This window comes from Salarias fasciatus, chromosome 20 (genome assembly GCF_902148845.1).
Source record: "Salarias fasciatus chromosome 20, fSalaFa1.1, whole genome shotgun sequence".
Taxonomy (NCBI): Eukaryota; Metazoa; Chordata; class Actinopteri; order Blenniiformes; family Blenniidae; genus Salarias; species Salarias fasciatus.
The window spans coordinates 14164560-14186385 of record NC_043764.1 but is presented as its reverse complement, the minus strand read 5'-3'; the positions used below and the strand labels follow the sequence as shown (position 1 = coordinate 14186385).

Genomic DNA, 21826 nt, shown 5'->3' with positions numbered 1-21826 from the left:
CCCCCTGTCAAAGTCAAAGTCAAAGTCAAAGTCAGTTTATTTGTCAAATATGCCATACATAAACACATACAGCACAAATGAAATTACAGTCCTCTCGGACCCACGGTGCAACAAACAAATAAATAAAATAATTTACTAATAACACAGTAAAACACAGAAAAGTTCAGGCCTGAGGTCAGTGGCGGGGGGCAGAGACAGGGAGTGGGGGCAGAGCAGGGAGGGAGTTTAGCTTCCTGACTGCCTGGTGGAAAAAGCTGTCCTTGAGTCTGCTGGTTCTGGCCCGGAGGCTCCGCAGTCTCCTAGCCGACGGCAGCAGGCTGAAGAGGCTGTGGGCAGGGTGAGTGGGGTCACCTGCGATCCTGGTGGCTGTGCGGGTGAGGCGGGTGTTGTAAATAGAAGAGAGGGAGGGGAGAGAGACACCAATGATCTTCTCGGCTGCTCTCACAATGCGCTGCAGGGTCTTGCAGCAGGACACGGTGCAGGCGCCGTACCACACCGTGATGCAGCTGGTCAGGATGCTCTCTACAGTGCCTCTGTAAAAGGTGGTCATGATGGGGGTCGGGGCTCTCGCTCTTCTCAGTCTACGGAGGAAGTAGAGCCGCCGTTGAGCTGTTTTAGCCAGTGATGTGGTGTTGGTGTTCCAGGAAAGATCCTCAGAGATGTGCACACCCAGAAACTTGGTGCTGCTGTCCCCCTACTACACACAAATATTGTGATAGTATGTTGTTACTCCAGCTCAGTCAGGAGCAATGACAAATGGCACAGCTCTTTATTCAGTTTTTATCACAATCTACATATTCATCATCCATCCATACAGATAATCCTGTGCAAGGCTGTGGGGTGCTGGAGCCAATTCTACCTGAATATGGGTGAGGGCAGGGTACACCCTGCACAGGTTACCACTTCATATTGTGTAAACACACACACATTCGCACCTAAAGAAGTTTAGGATCACCTAATATGCATGTTTTTAGACCAATGTGGATTTCAACTGTCAGCTGTGTTTGTCTTTTCTTTATAACTGGACTCAATTTGCTTAAAAAGAAAAAAATGCGGAAAATGTCTTTAACTTTGAAAGTTTGTGTCAGTAAGTATAAAAGCTGAGTGTAGCTTATATGTTTAAATGTACATTCATTTCAGATTTATTGAAAGGCATTCTACCATTTGCTTTAAACATTTTGTTCAATAAAATATGATAAAAAAAATAATGAAAACACATAAAAATCAGCAGACCAGATAATTGTGCTATATAAACCTTTTAATGTAAAAATCCACCTTGATAAAAACACTTAATGTGCATTAATTTCAGTGTCAAATATTCCGTGGACATAACTTCCATCCCATGGAGTAGTGCATTTAGTAAGTGCTTTTTTTTTTTTTTTTGTTATAAAAGCTACAAAATATATAGATACAATTAATCTGCAATTTGATTCAACAATGCATAAAAAAGCAAGTTAGCATCAGGTGTGAGGGTGCTAGTGAGTAACAGATGAAAACCATGCAGTGCTAACAGTCAAAGAAGATATTTTTGCTGTTAGAATTTTTAACTCATTTTAGTGACAACTGTCAAAAAGTGTTCATTTGGATGCGTTCTACCTTTATGGTGTATCTTAAATGAAGTGAACCATGCTGTCCTCACATTCTTTAGGCACAGAGAGTTTGTAATTTTGGCAAAGTAATTTATAATTCTCCCCATCATTGTTGTCCCAGTACTCAGCTCCACAGACTTTGTACTGAATCGCAAACTCTAGCATGGTTCCTGGCTGCAGGAAAGGAGGGACAGGCAAATGGAAACGAAATGTATCACAGCTTATCTGCCCTCGGCCTTCCTCAAAGCTTCTGGTGGTGGTGGACACCCAGGAGGCCTTAACTTCTGCCGAGCTTTTCCACTCTGTGAATGAATAACGAGCTGTCACATCTTTCTCAAAGTCCATATTGAGCACCTGTGTGATTCCGATGATCCCCAGTTCAAAACACAACACTCTTTCCAAACACACTTTCTGCTCGTGGAGACGTTGCAGAAATCCTGGCTGATCGCCAGGCTGTTGGGCAAAAACTGGCTCCAAGTATGGCAAGCAGATTTCCAGATGCTGCCCGTCTGCCATCTCAGCACCCATCAACAATCGGAAGGCAACATGATGTGGCACAAGTGGATCCTCTCCTGATTTGAAAACCTTGATATCTTCCAGGTCAAGTCCCAAAGAATCAACAAACCGCACACCCACATGCCTGCACTGCTTTTTTTTCTGTGTGGAAGAAGGCAGAGACAGCGAGCGCTGTCGAATGATGGGTTTCGGCATTGGTTCACAGGAGAGGCTGCTATGCAATTCCTTTTTTTTTGGCACAGAGACTCTGGGACTCGGGGGACGGATTGGTACAGGCTTCCTCTCTGCAGTAGGTCTGTCAGCTCGAAGCATTTCAGTCAGGTTGATGGTCATGCACGGCCTGGCGACCCTGCTGCAGCTTGGCATTGGCTGCTCAGACTTTGAAGAGGGAATCCTCTCGCGTCCAATAAACCACCCTGGATCCATGTCCTGTTGGAAGAGGTGTTCTGTTTGCCTGAGAAGAAAATGGTCAAGTTGTTTAATAGCCACATTCAGTTTTTAACTTAAGTCTGATTATGAGCATGTTTATATCACTGCAGCACTGAGGATCATTTAAAGTAAACAAAATGTTGTCCTGTTACTTTGACAAAAGCATTTTTAAGTCAAGTACAGACACATTTAGTAGTGGGCGTGGTCTCTGGGCGTACGTGCCTGAATGCATTCAGTGTGTTCCCCATTGAACAGCTGTAGCGCCATCATATGATTTAGTTTAACAATCGCATCATCTCACCGTGCAAAGACAGGAAACGCTGCCTGCTGCAGCGTGTGGTCTAACCTGGATCCGCCATTTAAAGCATTATTTATTTAAGCGGCACATTTCCGTGCGTGACAAAGCCCTCGGTATTCGTGTTACCTGTATCCGTACAGAACGTCCAGCCCACATACTACATGTCTGCTGCGTGAAGTCGATGGAGATCCTCTAACATGCGCAGCTCACAGGAAACTACACACGGAGCACAATGTCACATGGGCGATTGAGTAATGTTCAATTAAATAGTTAAATTAACTCCCGTTGTTGTTCAAATAATTTTCCCGGTATACTGCGATGGAAGTTTCTTGATATATTATCCGCTGTTCGGTCGCCGCAGGTGTGTTTTTTAAAGCGCGTTATGTAGTCTTTTTAAAAAGCGATTGGCGGATGCAAACTACATTACCCAGAATGCACCTCGCCGATGCTGACTTCGACACCAGCAGCGAGCCAGTCAGTAGCAGGTAAACAAACCTATCTGACTGGGACTGCGAGCCAAACAAAGCGCTGTCCCACCGCCCTCCGTGTGTAATGGCGAGAAGGATGACAGACGAGAAAAACACACGGCCGCTGTCACCTCTTCACTAAAAATTAGATTCGCTGCGCTGTTGTCGGACATCTGCAGGTCGACGTGTTTTAGCCTGCAGTGAAGGAGAGACAGACCTCTGCGCATGATGCATTGCAGCACTTTGGAGAAAATGGGTGTTTTAAGCCTCATCCTCAGACTAGAGCATCCGATCCGAGATGTCGGTTGGGTTCTTTAGCTACCGTGTGATTTAACTTCTGCATGACTGAAAACAACGTCTCTCCTCCGGTGCGACATGGGGCCCATCATGCAGGAACGCACAGCAACCACGGCACTGAAGCGCGTCGTTTCCAAAGAGAAGATCCGGGCAAAAAATACTGAAAACAGCGGGCCAGTAACCAGGTAGGCCTTGTTTTAGAGCTTCTTACTAAAGGAACACTCATGCACCCCGTGTTTTGTTGCAGAGTTGTGTCAGAGGCAAGCCTGTTAAACACAGTCACGTTTCCATAGTTCAAAGAAAGGCAACAAAACGAAGAAAGCGGTGGCTCAAATGAAAAATGCCCCCCCAGGACCGGGTCAGGATAAGGACACAGCCACAACAATGCATAGGGTATGTTAATGACCCCTCTATACATTAAAGAGTCATTTTTATCACCTTGTTGCTGTCGTTGTTTTGCAGGATACCAGGCATATTCCTGCTGCAGCAGGTGTTTTTTCCTCTGTGCTGAAGAATGAAATATTAAACCCTTTCTCAAAATGGTTATTCTACAGGGTGCCCAGTCAAAAGGTGTCAGGGTAAAGTCTAGCAGTGTAAAGAATACAAGCAAAGTCTCCAGGTAAGAGGGAAAATAGGCTCTTCGGTGACTCCTTCAATCCACAGCTTTTTTTTTGTTGTTGTCTTCATAAACTCATCTGTCTTGTTACAGCCCAGAAGAAGAAGGAGATTCAAGACCTCAGCTCCGCAAGCACTCGTACACACACAGGAAAGAGGAAAAACGAGAACATCAGCGGTTGTCACAATGCAGCGGCGATCTACTACAAAATCGTGGGGCGATGGGGAAAAACAGACGCGCCCTGTCGCTGCCTCTCTGTCCAATATCAGGCCTGCGACAGATGCCTGCTCACCCGCTCACACACTCTCCGGCTCCGACCCCCGAGGCTCTCCAGCAGCACTACAACAACAAGGAGGATGATACTGACAGCGCCAGTGATCTGTCAGACTCGGAAAGGCTGCCTGTGCTGCCATCTCCATGCACCCCCTGCACCCCGCCTCATCTTAATCTCCGGGCTGAGATCATCAACACGAACGACTTTCCCCCGGACATTCCAGGGCCCCACGGGACAGCAGTGGGTGATGAAGACGGCGATGATAAACCCACCTACTGCTACCCTGAGTTTCTGCCTCCTCCCTTCAACAGCTGGAGCTTGAGGCAGCTGGCAGTGTTCCTTCACACGGAGGGCCGCGGAGCCCCCCGGCCAAAGCCTGTCGGGCCCTTAGAGAAGTACCTGGAGAGGCTGCTGCAGCTGGAGTGGCTGCAGATCCAAACGGTCCAGGCGGAGAACAGCCGCCCACCCGGGAGCCGTCCGAGGCCGCAGGGTTTCCCGTCCGCCACGGCTCCACACCCACCCAGGCCTCACACCGCTCCGCCGTCACGACTCAACTCCCCGAAAGGGCTGCGGCACAGCCAGCGAGCCTTCCCATTCGCACCTGTCAACAACCCCCCGTCGCCAGCCTCAGCCCAGCACCAGCTCTCCCGCTTCCCAGTCTGTCCCCACTGCCACATCCGCTACCCTTTGTGTAACGGAAGCTGCTCTGCGTACGCCTACCAGCGCCACTCGAGGCTCAGCCCGCTGCTGGAGCGCAAGCCCCGGCCGGGGGCGACGGCGAAGAGGAGCAGCAGCGAGACCCGGGCGACCTCCACAGAGGGCAGGAGCCCGGGAGCACAGGGTGGAAGCGTCGGGGGGGCCCAGACCCCCGTGAGCCCCTCTGCCGGACGGAGTCATCTCAGGCACATGCAGGCTGCAGGCAACTCCCGAAAGCAAGCCCAGGAATCCAGCGCCAACCAAAGCTGCAGAGGCCCGGCGAGGAAGAGTCGCGTGAGAGCCAACTCGGAGACGGATGTTAAAAAAGATCCAGGCGGCAGCAAAGCAGCAGCTGGTCCGGAGAAACGTGTCGTCGCCGCGAGTAAGAAGGAGACCACCGCTTCCAGGAGAGAGGAAAAGGACTGGCAGAGGACAGAGGCAGGTCAGGCCTCTAAACCCACCGTAAAAAGAGCTGCTAAAGAGCCATCATCTCTCTCCAAATCCTCACTTAGTAGTAAGCAGAATGGCAAAACAAAAAATGTGCACTTTGTTGCAAAGTAACCCCTGGAAAACCTTGCAGTGTAGTGCTTTATTTAGAGGTTACTTGGTACAGGAGCCTGAAGCTATGCTTGCTTTCTGTGTAATCTGTGTAATACTAACATGTTGTAACTGTTGTACAGCAGTCTAAAACCAGTCAGCGGTGTACAGCCTTAAAAAGGTTTTAATTAGCAGGAATAGAGCAGCTAAAATACAGCTAACACAGCAAAGAATAATGTGAAATTTAAAGTAGACCACAACTATACACACAAGCATTTCATTTAAAATGTACAGGTGTAGTCATAATGCTGGATGGTGTTCTAACGGGAGGCTCATTGTCAACCCAAATATCGCTCGGATTCTGAAAAAAAATGAAGAAGCTTTTATGTAAATCTAAACTCTATTGCACTGCACTGTCAGCTCGGTATTCTACTGATAGTAAAATAGGCATAAAGTAGACATCTACTGTACCGCTGGATAGTCTCAGCATAAGTAATCCATAGTGAAGTTCAATACAGGTCATTCCATTTTAGTCATCCAATATGCCATTAGCAGTAATAGTGCAATTTTTGAATGTTGGAATGTATTTATTTTCAATGCTCTTATTTTACTCGATGTTGCTTTCGAACTTTCTTTGGTGCCTCATCTTTTCAATCAGTTTTTAAGTTCAAGCATCTTCGGCTGAGGAGACGGAGGCACAGTAAGTGGTGAGGTCCGGTGTTACTGTAGTTAGCTTCAGGCGTGTTCGTGCTTTGCTTTTTACTTTTTTTGGTTCCAAGGGCTTTTCATGTTTTGAACAGCTTGAATTGTCGTCTACGATGAAATACTGTATTTTGCATAGAGCTGAGCTCTTCTTATCATTGGAGATGGTGTAATGTTTGCTACGAATGTAAATGGATATTTTTCCAAATTTTATATACCATAGTTATATTTATGAGAAGTGTTGTGATTGACTTGTACCCATCATTGTCATTGTTATGTTTACATTGTCATGCACAAAAAAGAATCATTTAGTAAAAGAGCTGAATGTATCTGTTTGTCTGCTGTTATGTCATTTCCATTATTCAGCATTTTTAGGCTGTAACATGTTAATGTTATACATATCACCTCCGTATTCCACTGCATACTTGATGTCTTTGAGGCACTGTGTTTACATTGGAGTGTTTTATCAGTTTGTTGTGATTTACCATGTGCACTTGATTTAAATATATATATATTTGGAAGAAAAAAAAAAACAACACTACATCAATCTAAATGTGATGTATATTCCGATTGCACCTCTTAACAGGATTCTTCATGTAGAGTATAAAAGCCATAGACAAGGGGCCAGGAGTTGCAATGTTATTATAAATGTGTACATTACATCAACATGCACGCAGAAAGATTGTGGTATGTATTTTCTCAATGTTGAATGCAAGTGTTTGTAAGGCATAGAAATAAATGTTTTGCACACAAGAGGCACTGGTCTTTTTTTTTTTTTTTTTTTTTTTTTGAAGACCTAAAAACATTTATATGCATAATATCTTAATTTGAGAAAGATGAAACACTATTGTGCTAATTACTGCTAAGTGTAGCCCTAGTGTGATGTAAAAGTACAAGACTTTATGGAAAGTATAAAAACAAAGTATTGGGTCTCAAGTCTTCAACCTGGGTTCAAAACATGGTTATAATAAAAATGACTCCACCAAACAATTTGCAATATCTTTGCTGTGATGACCCTTTTGAAAACAGATCACCTAATAAAGGCAGCTGAGAAAAATCATGAGTCATAAGAAATTGCATTAGAAAGTAATCATGAGTTTAATAAACCATGTAATACTGCCATGTTGCATTTTTTTACTCTTCGATAGTGAAGATACCATGAAAATGAACAGAATCACAAAATTATTTATTTGTAAGTAGCACTTTTGAGAAAGACATTTAGAGGTGAAAAATTGAACATATGAAAATCTGCATTTTCTTTCTTGTAAAAACACTGGAGCTCACGAGGAAGCAAAGTTTTCCCATCATTTATATAGATTACAGTTTTAAGGTATTTTTTAAAATTCATCTCCATATGTGAGGTAATGCTGAGATGTAATAATTATCCCTACAGTGCCCAAATAAAACCTTGCACATCAAACAATGGCAGAGGTGTTAACATTTTCAACATGACTATATCTTCTTCAGGCATGGAAATGGTTTTAAAAGCTGGCGAAGCTGCTTCTCCCTGTCATTCACACACCCTGCAACAAAGAGCAGACATATGTTTGCAGCGATTAGCAATAGTCAAATAAGGCGGACATCATATTAAATGTGAGCAGTGCTTTGTATTTGTCTGAAAAGTTGACGCCTATAACCTTTTGAAATTAAGATTCTGGATCCTCAGTGCGCTCGAAATGTCAGAGTAAAACAGCACCTTTAGGTTACCTAAGTGCGTGTTGGCAGTGAGAGCCAAACTTCCAAATGTTTGGAGGTTGACATCTTCACGATAGACAGGCCCATCATTCCACATGAGATCGTAGCCACCCACCCTCTTCTCCTTGCCAGTCAGCCTGATAATGAAAAACACTCAACACATCAAAGAAAAGGAGGGAGGGAGGAAAAAAAAGTGTATCATTCATTTTCATACACTCCTGTGATCTGGGGAAAAGGTATTCAGTTGCTTATCATTGCTGGGATCGCCTGCCAATGTGCTCAAAATGTCAGAAGGAATGACTTCTACTGTCAGAGAGACAGAAAGCTTACATATGGCGTCTGTGATGACTAAGAAAAGCAAACAGATTTAGAAAAAGAGGCTTTTACCTTCCCTCCATGTCGACAACATTCAGAGTGTCTTCCAAAAGTCTGCATTTCATTTCATAGTCCTCCTGGCTGCTGGGTGTGTGTGACGGAGACGCGTTCACCTCGATTAACCACCTGATAGGAGAAGGAAGGTGATGACAAGTATTTGTTTAAGTTAATCGATAAGAATGGCATTTGAAATGTATGGAATTTTCAGTCATTTGCAGATTAGCAGCTGTGTTTTCAATCTATCTAAAAAGTACTTTGCTGTGTTTATTTGTGACTGTGCAAGCTTTTATTTTGTAATTTTGTGCAGGGGAAGATGCATTTTGTTTGCCGGGGTTTGACATCTTGTCCTGCAGCACTCACGGTTTGAGGTTGTGGTCCAGCAGAATGTCATAACCATAGAGCTCGAAGCAGTGTTTGTCATTTATAATGACCTTCTGGACACTCAGTAGACTTCGGACAAAGATGTTGTCCATCTCCTGAAACAGGTTTTGGACCGTCTCCCAACCATGTTTTGCAGTCAGATATCTTCGGAGTTGTTGCATCTGCCACTTACAGCCCTGTTTAGAGGTAAATGAAACCACTGAGGAGTGGAAACATGATCTAACCAGCTCAAACTGAAACACTGAAGAAAATTCCAAAAAAAACATTATTGTTGCTTTGAGGTTCTTGTGTAACACACCTTTTCAGGATCATAGTCTGGGGCTGTTTTCTGAACAGACACATTGGTGAGGTGCATATCTGAAAAAGGTGATAAGGAGTATTTTGCACTCTTAGTTTTGTGAGTGTGGGAAAAAAAAATCTGAAATAGCTTCAAAAGTAACTCAACAATTTGAGACAACTGTTTCGAAAGCAAAATTGTGAAGAAAAATAGTTTATCTATAAAATCAGAACCGACACCCCCACATGAGCGCATCAGCAACCCAAGTCTAAAGTAGGGATACACTTGTCATCAATTCTGCTGAGGGAAAAACGGGTGTTTGAGAAGCGAGCAAATCCATCTCGATACAGCCAGGCCTTCAGGGGAACATACTGGAAATCCAGAACACACACACACACACACACACGCACACACACACACACACTGAGATCAGCAGGCTGCAGCATTTACGTTTCATATTAATAATTGCAATTTGGACATTTTGTGTTCATACCGATGTGACCAGCACATAGACTCTCAGGTCAAACTTCCTGCCTATGGAGATAAAAAGATAAAAACAAAAAATGTCATTTTAGAATGACATTATTTATCATCCTAAAAGTTATTGATACCTATTCTTATTTTTCCTTACCATTAATTAGGTAGGGGTTCTCTATATACCGCTGGGCCACGTAGTTTTCCACTTGGGCAGCATCCTTCTGTTCCTCTGAACGGGAGCCATCCTGAACAAACCACAGTTGTTTTCAGTCCCACCATGTGGGCAGGTATGTACAATGTTTCTTTTTACAAATTTAACTTCCTCGATTAAACAACCGCTTGTTACCTTTTTCCATTCCATAATGTCTTTCAATTTCCTGAATAGGAAAATGCCTTTGCCTTGAGATTTTGCCACCTAAATAAACATATTCATTTCATGAACTCTGGATGATTTCATTTTAGCTTCTGGGGTCATGAAAACACTGGTAGGAAGGATCCTGTGGGATGTATCTGATCTAACCGGTTTCATGATCCAGGTGCTCCCAGGGCTCCTGTTGAACTCCTCCACAAACAGATGGTACTCACTCGGCAGTGCAAACGTACAGGGGAAGAAGTCACACTTTGACGCCTCGGTGCGGCCCAGTTCCCGCTCAAGGATTTTCTGATATCTTTTGAGGTTTTTCACCATGAGATTTTTGCGTGTCAGCTGTAACACAAAACACAAAAAAATACAGAATTTAACTTTTGATTTATTACTGTTAAAATTTCCCTCATAGAGTCACACCATGATGGAGAAAGACTCCCTCACCTCATAATGATTTCGAAAGTGGTTTATCCTCACATGCTCCTCCATGTATGTGTGATCAAAGTTCTCCCTGAGCCAGCCCACATCACACCAGTTGAAGTCCCACTCTCCATCACTGTGGGAACAAGAAGCGATATCGACGTCACTCACGAGCCAAACATTTATCAATTGAAGGTGGTGAGAAGAAAGACATCAGTTTCCAACAGCTTCTATCAACTCACTCTTTCACTTCAACCCAGTTCGGTCTTTGGCGTAGGACAGTTTGAATGGTGTTGAGTAATCCACATCTGTACCGCACACAACTTCTTCCCTCCCTGAAAATACGATGGAAGACACTCAATATTACCAGTACCTGTGATTATTTTTGAAATCAGAGCTAATGATAAGAAAACATTTACCTCTCCTCACTTTTGCCATAGTCACATGAAGGTCTATATCCAGATGTCTGTAAAGTAAAAAAGAAAATCATCTTTTAGATAAGGACTTGAAAACATGTTAGCAACAGAGGTTTCACAAAAAGCACAAATACATTAGTTTGATATCATACAAATAATTGTGTTAGGATAAACTCAGTCATCATTTAGTTTTCAGCCTGATAAATTGAAGCCATTCTCTTGATAAGGTAATAGATGAACTTCAAACTAAAAGACATCACATTCACAAGCTCGTGGAGGTAGAATTAAACTCCCAGCTAAAGCAAAAATCTAAAGAGGAAAGAGCGCAGGCACTAAAATTACAAAACAGATTATCATTTATCTAATTTTGTCATTTGGTTTATAAAAGTCAAAAAATCAAACTACAACATTAGGTTTGCTGTCAGTGTCAGTTTGAACTAAGTTGGGGGACAGTGTCACCATCATCCTTAACATACACAAATTATGCATCCAAACGTTGCTGAATTCACTCTAAAAACTCAAGCAACGAAAGACACCTTTGCTAAATAGTTTTTTTTTTTTTTTTTTTTTTTTTTTTTAAAGAAGTTGCCTTTTTTCTGCTTACCTTATGCTTCGCCATGTATGAGTTTATAATCAAGCAGATGTTGGTGTAGTTAGCAAGCAACAGCCAGATAAAGGTGCAGTATCCTGTGTTGTTTGGCAGCCGTTGTCATAGCAACCACTAAGGACTGAGGATTGTCCCCTCATGCTTTCCGTAGACCGCAGAAGTCTGCAAGCACTAATGTAATACAGCATTAAAAACATCTTGACAACCAGCAAATGGAAAAGCTCTAGCTTATGGATGCGTAGTCATTGATTTATAGAAGCAATGATTTTTTATTTAATTTTTTGGTCTCACAGAAATCTTCCATTACCACGAAGTGTGGCGCTCTTACCACTAGATGGCGCCAAATCCCATTTAAGCAGCGTTAAATGACTCAATGTTGCAGCTGAATTAGGTTGTATTAAAACCTCGTTCTTCATACGCCATTGAAAAAAAGCCCACTTAATCAGTCAGTGTGGATTTCATATTATTTGCTCACCAACTCTATTAACCTAGCAGGAACTGTATGAAAACTAATGACAAGGTGAGAAAAATTTCCAAGAAAGGGGTCAATAGGATTGAATTGACCCTGTAAACCTGCACCATCACATCAAAAATATCTCATTGAAGCAACAAGAGTGAAAAAAAATTAATAAAATTAAATCCCAAACTGAAAACACTGTGACCAATCAATATCAGAATGCACAGAAATCTGCCGTGGATTAAAATTCTGTCAGGCAGACATGCCTCAGGGCGAATGGCCCTGGGATTGCACTCGGAGATTTACTGTGACAACAGGATTATATAAGCAAACTGAGGTAGAAGACCTGGCTCATATGACATCTTTGATTCTTTGCAGCTATGATCACAAACCTTATCATTGAGAAAACATACTACCTTGCATATTTATCCCCTAATGTGAAATAGATTGCATATAATATGTTTATGTTTCTCCATGAAAGGAGCCAGTCTGGTGGCACACTTTACTTTCCTCAATAATATTTGCAAGCATGTGTCTCATTGAATTCTTGCACGATGAAATTGCAAGCATAAACTGCCACCTATTATGAAATCTCAACTGATAACCAGTGAATAAAAACACTTCATTTATTGCTTTTAGCACCTTCATCGCAGTAATGTCAGGATGTCCACCACCTGACTGAAATTCCTTTGACAAGTTCAATAAATTGTTAGATCGGCATTTTTACAGAGATCTTTTCCTTCCACTGACCCTCCAAGTAACTTACTGTACAGTGAAATAAGCTCTTCAAGTTGAATTTTTGCTGTATGCCTTTCATGACAGACTGTCATAAAGGGGGCATTTATTAAGATTGCTCTGCTCCCCCTCCACCACCCCCTTAATGCTATGGCATTACATTCCATATTTGTGTCATTCTGTAATCCTTTGGAAATTACTGTCATTATAGAAGTGTGTGTGTGTGACACACCTTCCTGAGACAACCTGAGCAGCTGGCGATGACAGTGGTTGCTCAGGGACTCAGTGTGGCGACCTGCTGGAAGAAGGATTAAATCAGTAAACATCCCTTCACAAGCTTCCCTAACCTCGAGGGTCCCGCTCGAGGTTAGGAAACTTAAACTCCTCATTTTGATATGTACTACAGGAGACTGTTCAGTCCTCAAATATGTGTTTTCTCCCAAAATGCAGCTTCTGCATATCTTAAACTCACTAACAGGCATTAAAATCTTTGGTTTCAAACAAAGGCCAACATCTCAAGGAGTTCTTATTTTGAGTCTGATTCCCATCAATTGTGTCAGTTTAACATTCTTTTGGTTTGGCAGAAAACCCTCCAGAGGTTTTCTATCAGCTTCCAGTAGCTGTATGAAATCTACCTATAATTGTGGCTAACCAAGGATGTTTCAGGCCATATACAAAACAGGTCCAATGAGCAGCGGTACCTTGGAACAAGAATTGTTTTGCTAACTGTGGATACAAAGTGAAATACCAACTTTATTGTTAAATTTTATGTCATTTTTAATAACATTTTTGTCTCCAGCATGTCCATCGAGTTTGACAGTAGTAAATTCATCACGGTGTGGATTTCCCTTGAATCTCACTTGCTATTGAACGTCCTCCAGGTCAAACAGTTCCCAGTGTGAGATCGCCATCGGACCGAGTGAATGATGGACCCCTCTAAAACAACAGCGCCAGGCAGGAAATCTGTGGGGATCCAGGGAATTATCTGCTTTTCATTTGTGGGGTATCTACTTGCCTTTACTCTGCTAATCCTCACCTTGGAAGGATGTTCTGTTTGGGCTGAAAAGCTCAGCCCAGCTATAAATTTTCCTGCAGAGCCACGGTTAACCGCTTCAAGTGTCTCTCCAGAGGACACGTCGAGGGAAAACCTCTCGTTTGTCACTGGTGGAGGTAAAAAAAGGCAAAAGAAAACCGCATGAAGGGTTAGAATTGACTGTGCAAAAGGGGAAATGAGAGTTGTGATGTGTGTTGTGTTGTAAAGAGAGTCTTCTTTACATCCCCAGGTAGTTTTTTTTTTCTTCTGTACAGCACAAGCATCAGGTTGAAAGAAACACAATAAATACAAAACTGCTTAATGAAATAGCAAATCTCAAATACCCCTGAGGTGAACTGAAGTGAACTAACTTTAAGTGAATTCTGAAAACGAAAAAAGCAATGTTTTAACAGTATAATGTCGCACTTCTTTTTCAATAGATGTTTTCCTGTCTTTTTCACTTGTTTAAAACCATTTTACATTTAAAAAAAATTTGCATTCCCCTTATAGTCTTGGCTGTGTGCAGTCTCTGAGGTGTTAATGTCTGTTTATTTCCTTGCTTGGTACAGCTCTCCAGTACTTAGAGTTAATCCCTTGGCTTTGTATGCTCAAATTGTTTTCTGATAAAACATAAAAATGGACCAAAAATATTATGACAAACTGGCAGGCAGATACTTTGCCAAATGTTTTCCCCCTTTGGCTTTTGTGTCACGGTCAAGAAAGTAATGGAATAGGTCTCCTTTTGAAGGACAGTTACAAGCGGATGTTAGGAGGCAGGGAACTTACATTAAGAAAATAAAATGAAACATATTTGTTTCATTAGGAAAGCAGGTAAAGATCTATCCTGTGGGTTATTTAATTGATGGTTCACTGTCAATGAACAAGAAGTAAACAACCTAAATGCTGGAATCTATTGCATAATAGTGAACTGAGCAAAAAGTTTAATTATATTTGAAGCCTATTGCACTCCCAAGTCATTTTTATTGCTTTAAAGCGCTGCCAAATCAAGGAGGATATAAGGAGATTTTGTCCTGTGCTTATATAGTAAATAATCAGTGGTGATCATATGAAATACCAGGTACAGAAGTTCCTTCAAAGCAAAACCCTACAGTGATACCTAGAGAATGTACGCTCTGTGTGTGACCGCTTCACCGCACACAGTCAACTTTGTGATAGCATTCTGTTTCCTTGACTCTGGTGAGCAGAAAGAAAACAGAATATGGTCCTGATTTACGTGGAATTCTCTCTGTTTCCAGGCTTGGGGACTGTGCCAGAGAGCTGGGGTATGGCACAAAACCTTGGCCTTGGGGAATTTGGGAAGGAACCAAAGTGCAGTCATGAGTCAGATGTATTTAAATGTACTGGATGATTCTGATGAAAAGCACTAATTCAGGCCTCCTCTATATGTAAGCGATTTTTTTTTGAGACTCCAGATGTGAAAATCTTTTTAATCAAGGTGTATTTTTGCTACATCATGTAACTGATTCAACTTCTAGCTGCAGATGCAACATGGAGCAAAATGATATTTATTCTGTATCCTGGTTCATATCGTAACAAATATTTCTGTATATGATAGACACACGTCAACAGGCAGAAAAGAACATCAAATAAAAGGTACCGATTATCAGATAAGAGGATAATATTCACTCGCATAAGCTTTCATGGCTGTCTGCTGTGTGATGGCAATAATGGCTCCAGAAGGCCGCTCGACGTGAGAGCAAATTAGAGCTGGAGGTTCAGAGAGGTGAGTTTGTTTTTATAGCAGTAATCCGATCATGACTGCAGGTGACACCCCCACTCATCACCACTCATCTCCTGTTTGCTTTGTCTTTTTTTTTCCACCAGCCAACTTATAAATGATTATTATGATGAATGAATTATCCTAATTTGGTTATCTTTCTCTTCTGTTTTTTTTTTTTATTCCACTGATAATTTCATAACTTCCAATTCCAGCGGTTTTGAACTCCGGCAGCAGTGCAAAGAACAGGTCTGGGAGTGTTTCACACTTGCGTCTGACGGGCATTTTAGCTTTAGTTCCAAACCTATGATTCACTCCTTGACATCGGTGTCTCACATTCCATTCATCAGCAAACACTTTATTAAGTAAACCTGTACTTGACAGTGAATATGTGACCGACTGTCAGAGTCAACAACATTCCTGCGTGGACCTATAAAACATGTCATTTGAGCGCTCGGGATCATCGTCTGACCTACATGACCTCCACTTTGCCCAGGTCTGACAGATGAAGTGGTACGTCTAGGATTGGAAATTGCTCCGACCCCTAGCTTTTACTTTTCTATCCTCGTAAAAACAGAAACAGATTGCTCTTCATACCATCTGTCTGTTGCACTTCGTTTCAAATTTCTAACAAGATCAAAGTGTTATTTTGTCTTTGTGTTCTTGAAGTCGAGCACAGGGTTCCTGTGACCCAGGCGTGTTTGGCCAAACTGTTTGGAGACATTTCTGATAAGATTCCCAAGAGAATTTTTGAAATATGGCGGGTTTGCAGATGGTCGTGCTCTTTCACGAGCTGCCAGGTTATGCCTATTACATCTAATATTTGATTTCAACATGCACAGTACAATACTAAATTTTTATTCCTGAGAGAGAGACTGACATTAACTGAACAAAAGCTTGGCCAAAACAGTGTTTGGCATTATTACTTCATGTGGTTGAGACCTGCAGAAAAGGTCCGTCCGAATGCAGAGTGCACTTTCCCAGTGCTGCAGCGACAGCCTGCCAAACACACCCGTCTCAGGTTAATTGGTGAAGCGAAATGGATAAAAAGACACGGAATAATTTGGCACTCTGCTTAAGAGCACCTCTACCTTTCACTGGATTCCAGCCATGATAAAAAAAAAAGAAAAAAATTAGCTTCTTTTTTTTCACCCAAGGACGAAGTGAAGTAGAGGATCATTGAAGGGAACATCCAAACAAGCATCTTCACTGATTTTAGGTAGAATGAAGTGATGAAGAAGAAAAATAGGCTTGCGTAGTCGGGGCCTTGAGCTATCCGTTTCAATATATTAGGAGTTTCTGGGAAAGAAAAGAAAGTATAACTCCTCCAATGAGTCTGCTCAAAATTAATCCTGCATCCAAATACAGCTGCTGAGCAGCAGTCTGGAGTTACACACTGACACAAAAACAAAGACGTTTCTATGAACCAGTTGAGACTCCATATGTTTGACCATAGGACAAAAAAAAAAAATTCAAGTGAGTCCACCACAATGGTTGTTGTTGTGTTGTTGACTGTTGGTCTTTTTTTGCGTTATACTTTCAATTACAAAACATTCCATTACAAGCATGTGCCATAGGAGCAATCACAAGAGTCAAAAAATGAAGATTTGCTTTAGATTTCAATTCAAGCACTTGATTTGACATAATAATAAATAAAAACAATATTTCATTGTTTGTAAAACATGAGGTGAGTTTATTTAGGTACAATATATTCCAAATTCTTCAGAGCTTATGCTGGATAGGTCGCTGAAACGTGTTGACTGGCTTGATCCCCAGAGATGATGTGGACATTCAAATGTTTTCATGGAATCAGGAAGAAAGAATCCCTGACAGGAGCATCTGCTTTTAGTTTCTACTGTCAGGGGAGACGAAAACAGGCTCCGAGGTTTTCTCTAACTGCCTTTTCCACACCTTTTGAGAGGAGATTGATGAGGAACTTTGATGTTTAGTTAGAAAATCACAGTAAAATGAAATACCTCCCTGAGCAGCACTGCATGATACAATTTTTTTTTTTTTAGCAAAAAAGTTTTTATTTGATGTTGAAGGATGACTTCACATATCTTGAAACAAAACAGCTCTTATATTCTCCATGTCGTGCGTCAACAGGAACATAAGAGGAGTGCATGTGAGCGCACGCACCGCTGCTGCATCTGCCAGAGGAGAGTTATGGAGCTGTGGGCGTGCACCCAAACCTCTCCAAACCGCTGCGCTCTGGATTTGGGGCTTTCACAGCGCGTCCCTCTTTACTCCAAAGACTACATTCGCTTGGTGACATACAGGGACGATTTTATCATTTGCATGACCACGGTTTCCCCAGACTTGCCGCACAGGATTCATGACGTGAAGCCTCAAGTATGAGAGGAGCGGTGCGACATGTGTTTTCTTCAGATGCGCCTTTTGGAGTGCGGACCGCGTGAGGCGCGCACCGACGTCGTTCCAAAGTTTGTGGATTTTCCGTGGATTTTGGAGGGAGATTAAACTGCACCTTTGTCAGGATACGGCTCATTTTGGGGAATATAATGCTGTCCGTCTGCGAGAGAAACATGCTCTTCAGAGTACTGGCATTTATTCTACTGCAAGGTGAGTTTTTGGCGCGCGTAAAAATGTCCCCAGATTTTATGTCCTTGCGGAATCTGTTATCTAAATCCTCACTTGGGCGTTTTCTTTCTTCTTCTTCTTTTTTTTTTTAAATATAACATTCAATAAAGGTGCTTTGGCATCCCCAGCTTTGGTCAAACCTGAGATCATCCCAGGAGGACTCCCAGACTCGCAGGCGCTGGGGGGATCCGCGGGTTCACCGCTGTCCGACGCACCAGGGAGCAAATCCAGGCAAAAACGGTGCACCTGCTATTCCTACAAGGATAAAGAGTGCGTCTACTACTGCCACTTGGATATCATCTGGATCAACACTCCAGAGTAAGAAATGACTCAAACAGAATTATTATTATTGCCACAGTTGTGCAAGTATCGAATGCACTTTGAGTTGAACGTAGATGAAGGTGAAGAAAAGAAGAAAAAGTCTTTCACTCAAGACAACACACCTTTCCAGAGTGTTTCTTTGCCATGCACAGTAACCTGCCCTCAGGGATCAGACGGTGGAGGGTGAGGCAGGCCCAGCAAAGAGCAACTCGCCCTGCTCAGGTCTGCGAGGTGAAGGTTTCTTTGCTGTCGTTGTTTTGTAGCTCCTCTGTAATTGTAGCTCCTTCTCACGCTTTTCTTTGTCCAACTTGCTTGAATTAATAGTTTTAATATTAGGAATAACATGTCACTAATAACAGATCTTAATGACACATTCTTGGCCAAAACGTGAAGTGAGTATCAAGAACAGTGCAGAAGTGACAGGCTGATTGCTCCCTATTATTTCAGGCTGATTAGGATGAACTATCTTCCTGCGCCAGGTGAATAAAGTGTTACTTTGAGACATGTAGGTACAGAAGTGAGCGTGACGAGACTTTTGTGTGCATGGCAAGGTAAAAGTGAGGCTTGCATCAAAGTTTGTTTTTCTCCTGGGTCCTGTGGAACATACCATACCGGCATGTACAAGACTTGATGCTGCTGAAGATATGGCTTTGTTTTCAAGCTGCACAATCAATTTGAGACCCATCAGATGCCAGACTGTGATGATGGATGAGCATTTAAATGTTTTTAAGTGCCTCGAATCCAACAGTTCTCCGAATGTCGTTTTCCATGAATTGCAGAGAAACCAGACCGTTAAAATATCATTACTCAGAGGTGTTTTGCCTGGGATTGACAGAAACCCATCATTTAAAGATAAATACATACTAAGGTGGATAAGCATCATTTCATTCCTCTGTTATTGGTAGATTGCATCATAATACTTACCTATTGAAGTGAATTTTATTGTTTTTCTTTTCATTTATCTGATCAAAGCAAATTAGTTTAATTGATGAAAGTTATTTTAAATTACTCGGTTGCCCCTGATAATGTATAGAAGGTAGCGCTGTTCTCCCTGGTGGAAGCGATTTGGTTATTTTTCTGTCAGAAACTGCCCCGGCCCTGAGGTATACTCGCCAGAACTCAGGAGTCACGTTGACTCTGCAGGTGATGAGAAAACAGCATTACCCTGAAAAGGAGGAGCAGCTGATCCAAACCTGCATTTCCACCATGTCTGTGTAACACGCGGTGGGACACACCACAGAAACACCTCCAAGTGTCATTTTAAGCATCCCTTTTTAACAAATGACACCTCCCAACCGCAAATTAAAATCTTTGGCAAGACAGCTGGAAAAAAATTCCTTCTTTTTCTGTCTTCTCATGCCAAGGCTGCTGTTGGCTGTTACTGTTATAAACAAGTCATTCAGGTGCAGCTTTGCATGTTGAGGCAAAATAGCATAGTTTCAGTGCTGATTGGAATATTGGAATATCCCACAACGTCAATAGAGAAGCAGCGGCTCTTTTTCCAAATCGATGTTGTCAAACCTGGAGACTCTAGCTGCCCTGTGATGGAAGATAAACTGAACAAATCAACGATGATTTGATCACTTCCACTGAGAAAGCACTGATAACCCAAACATCTTCAAAGTTCCTCTTTGATAACCTGATAGTTGCAAGCCTTTTATATGTGGGAAGCAGAGAGCAGAATACACTCAGTCCGAATCAGGCAAGGGGCAGCTGATATCATCTGCAGAGCAACTGATCATCCTGCCGGTGGATGCACAACACCATGTAGAGCCACCTGACTCTGGAAAATTCTGATGCGAATCTCACAGATCTCTGGGCGCTTCTTTCCTTTAGGAGCTTCCTCTGGTCACTCAAGCAGAAATAAATGCTCACAGGTTCTGGAAACTGTAAAAGTCAGAGCACATCATATTCAGCAGGACAGTAAAAGGCCCAGCTGTTTCAACCAAACCTTAATTTTTTTAAACCATGCTGCATTTTTTTTTTTTTTTTTTACTGTAACTGAAAACAGATTTCTTCTGTTGCTCTACTCAGGCGCACTGTGCCCTATGGAATGTCGAGCTACATAGGACCCCAGCGAAACAGACGTGCTGCTGAGCTGCAACCATCTGAACATAAAGGGGCACAGAGATCTCGCTGCACATGCGCCGTGCCTGATTCAGACGCCGGATGCCGGGATTTCTGTCAGTCGGGGTGAGTCTGATTCATGCTGATGGGAGCGATGATCCTCAAACACATTAAGTTATCCATGTTCTGTAACCGCTTCAGCCAATTCAAGGCTAAAGGCTGTTAACACCCTGGACTCATCACATCGCAAGCAGAGAAACTCTTCTTCACAAACACCACGTTCAAAGTGAAGCAAGAAGCAGTTCTTCTAGATGTTTTTTGTGACATATTTTCCCAAAAAAAACTACAGCATTTGATAGAACCAGGTGGGTGAATAAATCTGTCAGTGATTCATTTGAGGATTGTAAGTGTAACCACCTGTAAGAGGTTTTTCACAGTGTGAGCAAAAACCCTTAAAATCTGTTTCTTTTGATGTCTGCACTAATGTTACCACAACTCTGAATACCAGAGGTATTTTAAGTGCCAAGGTCCGAAATGATCAAATGCTGTCATTGTGAATGACATCTCAGGGACAGTTTCAAAAAGAGTATTTGGCAGAATTTATTAATGGAAAGGCTCAGTCAAATAGGAGTTTGAAAAAAAAAATTGCATTAGATACAGTTCCAACCTTCCACTTTCTCAGAAAAAATACTAAAACGAGGCAAATGAAATGCCAAAATGTAAATTTAAGAAAAAAAAAAACCCATCAGTTTATGTCAAATTATTTCAACCGTTCATCTCTGTAGATGAGAGAGGAAAAAACGGGGAGGATTCCCATTTTATTGCTGGAGAGACAATAAGCAGAAAAAGTGAGGGAAAAAAATAGCCCATACCTATGACCATAAATACTGGAAAAAGCAAACAGACTTCCAAACAGAAACAGACAAGAATTATATATCAAGAATGTATGTGCATTTTAGGTTTTCTTGCATAACGGAATACAAATCGTCTTATCTGGGGTCTTTTCAAATGACTAAAGGCTTGACGCATTGTGGCAAACTAAAGTATAAAGACTTGGAACAATCTGCTAATGTTGAAGAGCTTTACTAAATGATGTGTTCAGTCTCAGCGTTGTAACGTGAAATGTTCTCTTCAAAGCCCCCTGCAGACTCTGCCGGTCAGGAGTCTCCACAGAGTCCCTGGCCTGGGATGACAGCCTGAAGCCCCCTGGTTCCTCTCCTCCTCCACCTGGGCGAACGGACTCTTTTCTTTCCCCCGCAGCCCCTTTCACCCTCCATTTGGTGCGCAGCCTCCCCGGATACACACACTCAAGGAAGCAACTCTGGAGTTTGACACTGCGGACGTTCCTTTGCATCGTAACTCTTGGAGCAGGTTTCATCAGGCCAAGTGTTCTCAAGACCTCCTGCGCAAATTTGGTGCAGATCGCTGGAGGCCGTCCTCTCCG

The 21826-nt window shown here is 42.3% G+C and overlaps 4 protein-coding genes across 5 annotated transcripts; 2 read left to right on the top strand and 2 right to left on the bottom strand.

The window, feature by feature from the left end:
- Nucleotides 1-1339: 1339 nt before the first annotated feature.
- ppp1r3da (protein phosphatase 1, regulatory subunit 3Da) lies at nucleotides 1340-3048 on the bottom strand. 2 transcript variants are annotated; one of them, XM_030118324.1, is made up of 2 exons: nucleotides 2959-3048; nucleotides 1340-2559 (listed from the first exon to the last, which is right to left on the bottom strand). In XM_030118324.1, the coding sequence occupies exon 2, from the start codon at nucleotides 2529-2531 to the stop codon at nucleotides 1611-1613; it is 921 nt and encodes a 306-aa protein (XP_029974184.1). In that variant the 5' UTR covers nucleotides 2532-2559; nucleotides 2959-3048; the 3' UTR covers nucleotides 1340-1610. The 2 variants fall into 2 exon arrangements, with proteins under 2 accessions (XP_029974184.1, XP_029974183.1); XM_030118323.1 differs by having other exon boundaries at nucleotides 2836-3037.
- A 276-nt stretch (nucleotides 3049-3324) lies between these two features.
- fam217ba (family with sequence similarity 217 member Ba) lies at nucleotides 3325-5939 on the top strand. The gene is made up of 4 exons (XM_030118322.1): nucleotides 3325-3781; nucleotides 3890-3989; nucleotides 4151-4215; nucleotides 4306-5939. Exons 1-4 carry the CDS (start codon nucleotides 3675-3677, stop codon nucleotides 5741-5743), a joined length of 1710 nt encoding a protein of 569 aa, XP_029974182.1. The 5' UTR covers nucleotides 3325-3674; the 3' UTR covers nucleotides 5744-5939.
- Nucleotides 5940-7857: 1918 nt separating this feature from the next.
- On the bottom strand, nucleotides 7858-10848 carry ttll9 (tubulin tyrosine ligase-like family, member 9). Its single transcript, XM_030119594.1, has 13 exons — nucleotides 10830-10848; nucleotides 10661-10745; nucleotides 10435-10546; nucleotides 10147-10332; nucleotides 9973-10041; nucleotides 9781-9871; nucleotides 9643-9683; nucleotides 9433-9520; nucleotides 9171-9229; nucleotides 8852-9048; nucleotides 8504-8617; nucleotides 8129-8253; nucleotides 7858-7944 (listed from the first exon to the last, which is right to left on the bottom strand). The coding sequence occupies exons 1-13, from the start codon at nucleotides 10846-10848 to the stop codon at nucleotides 7874-7876; spliced, it is 1257 nt and encodes a 418-aa protein (XP_029975454.1). The 3' UTR covers nucleotides 7858-7873.
- Nucleotides 10849-17754: 6906 nt separating this feature from the next.
- Nucleotides 17755-21574, top strand: edn3b (endothelin 3b). Its single transcript, XM_030119591.1, has 4 exons — nucleotides 17755-17976; nucleotides 18105-18312; nucleotides 20350-20508; nucleotides 21520-21574. The coding sequence occupies exons 1-4, from the start codon at nucleotides 17916-17918 to the stop codon at nucleotides 21572-21574; spliced, it is 483 nt and encodes a 160-aa protein (XP_029975451.1). The 5' UTR covers nucleotides 17755-17915.
- Nucleotides 21575-21826: the final 252 nt, after the last annotated feature.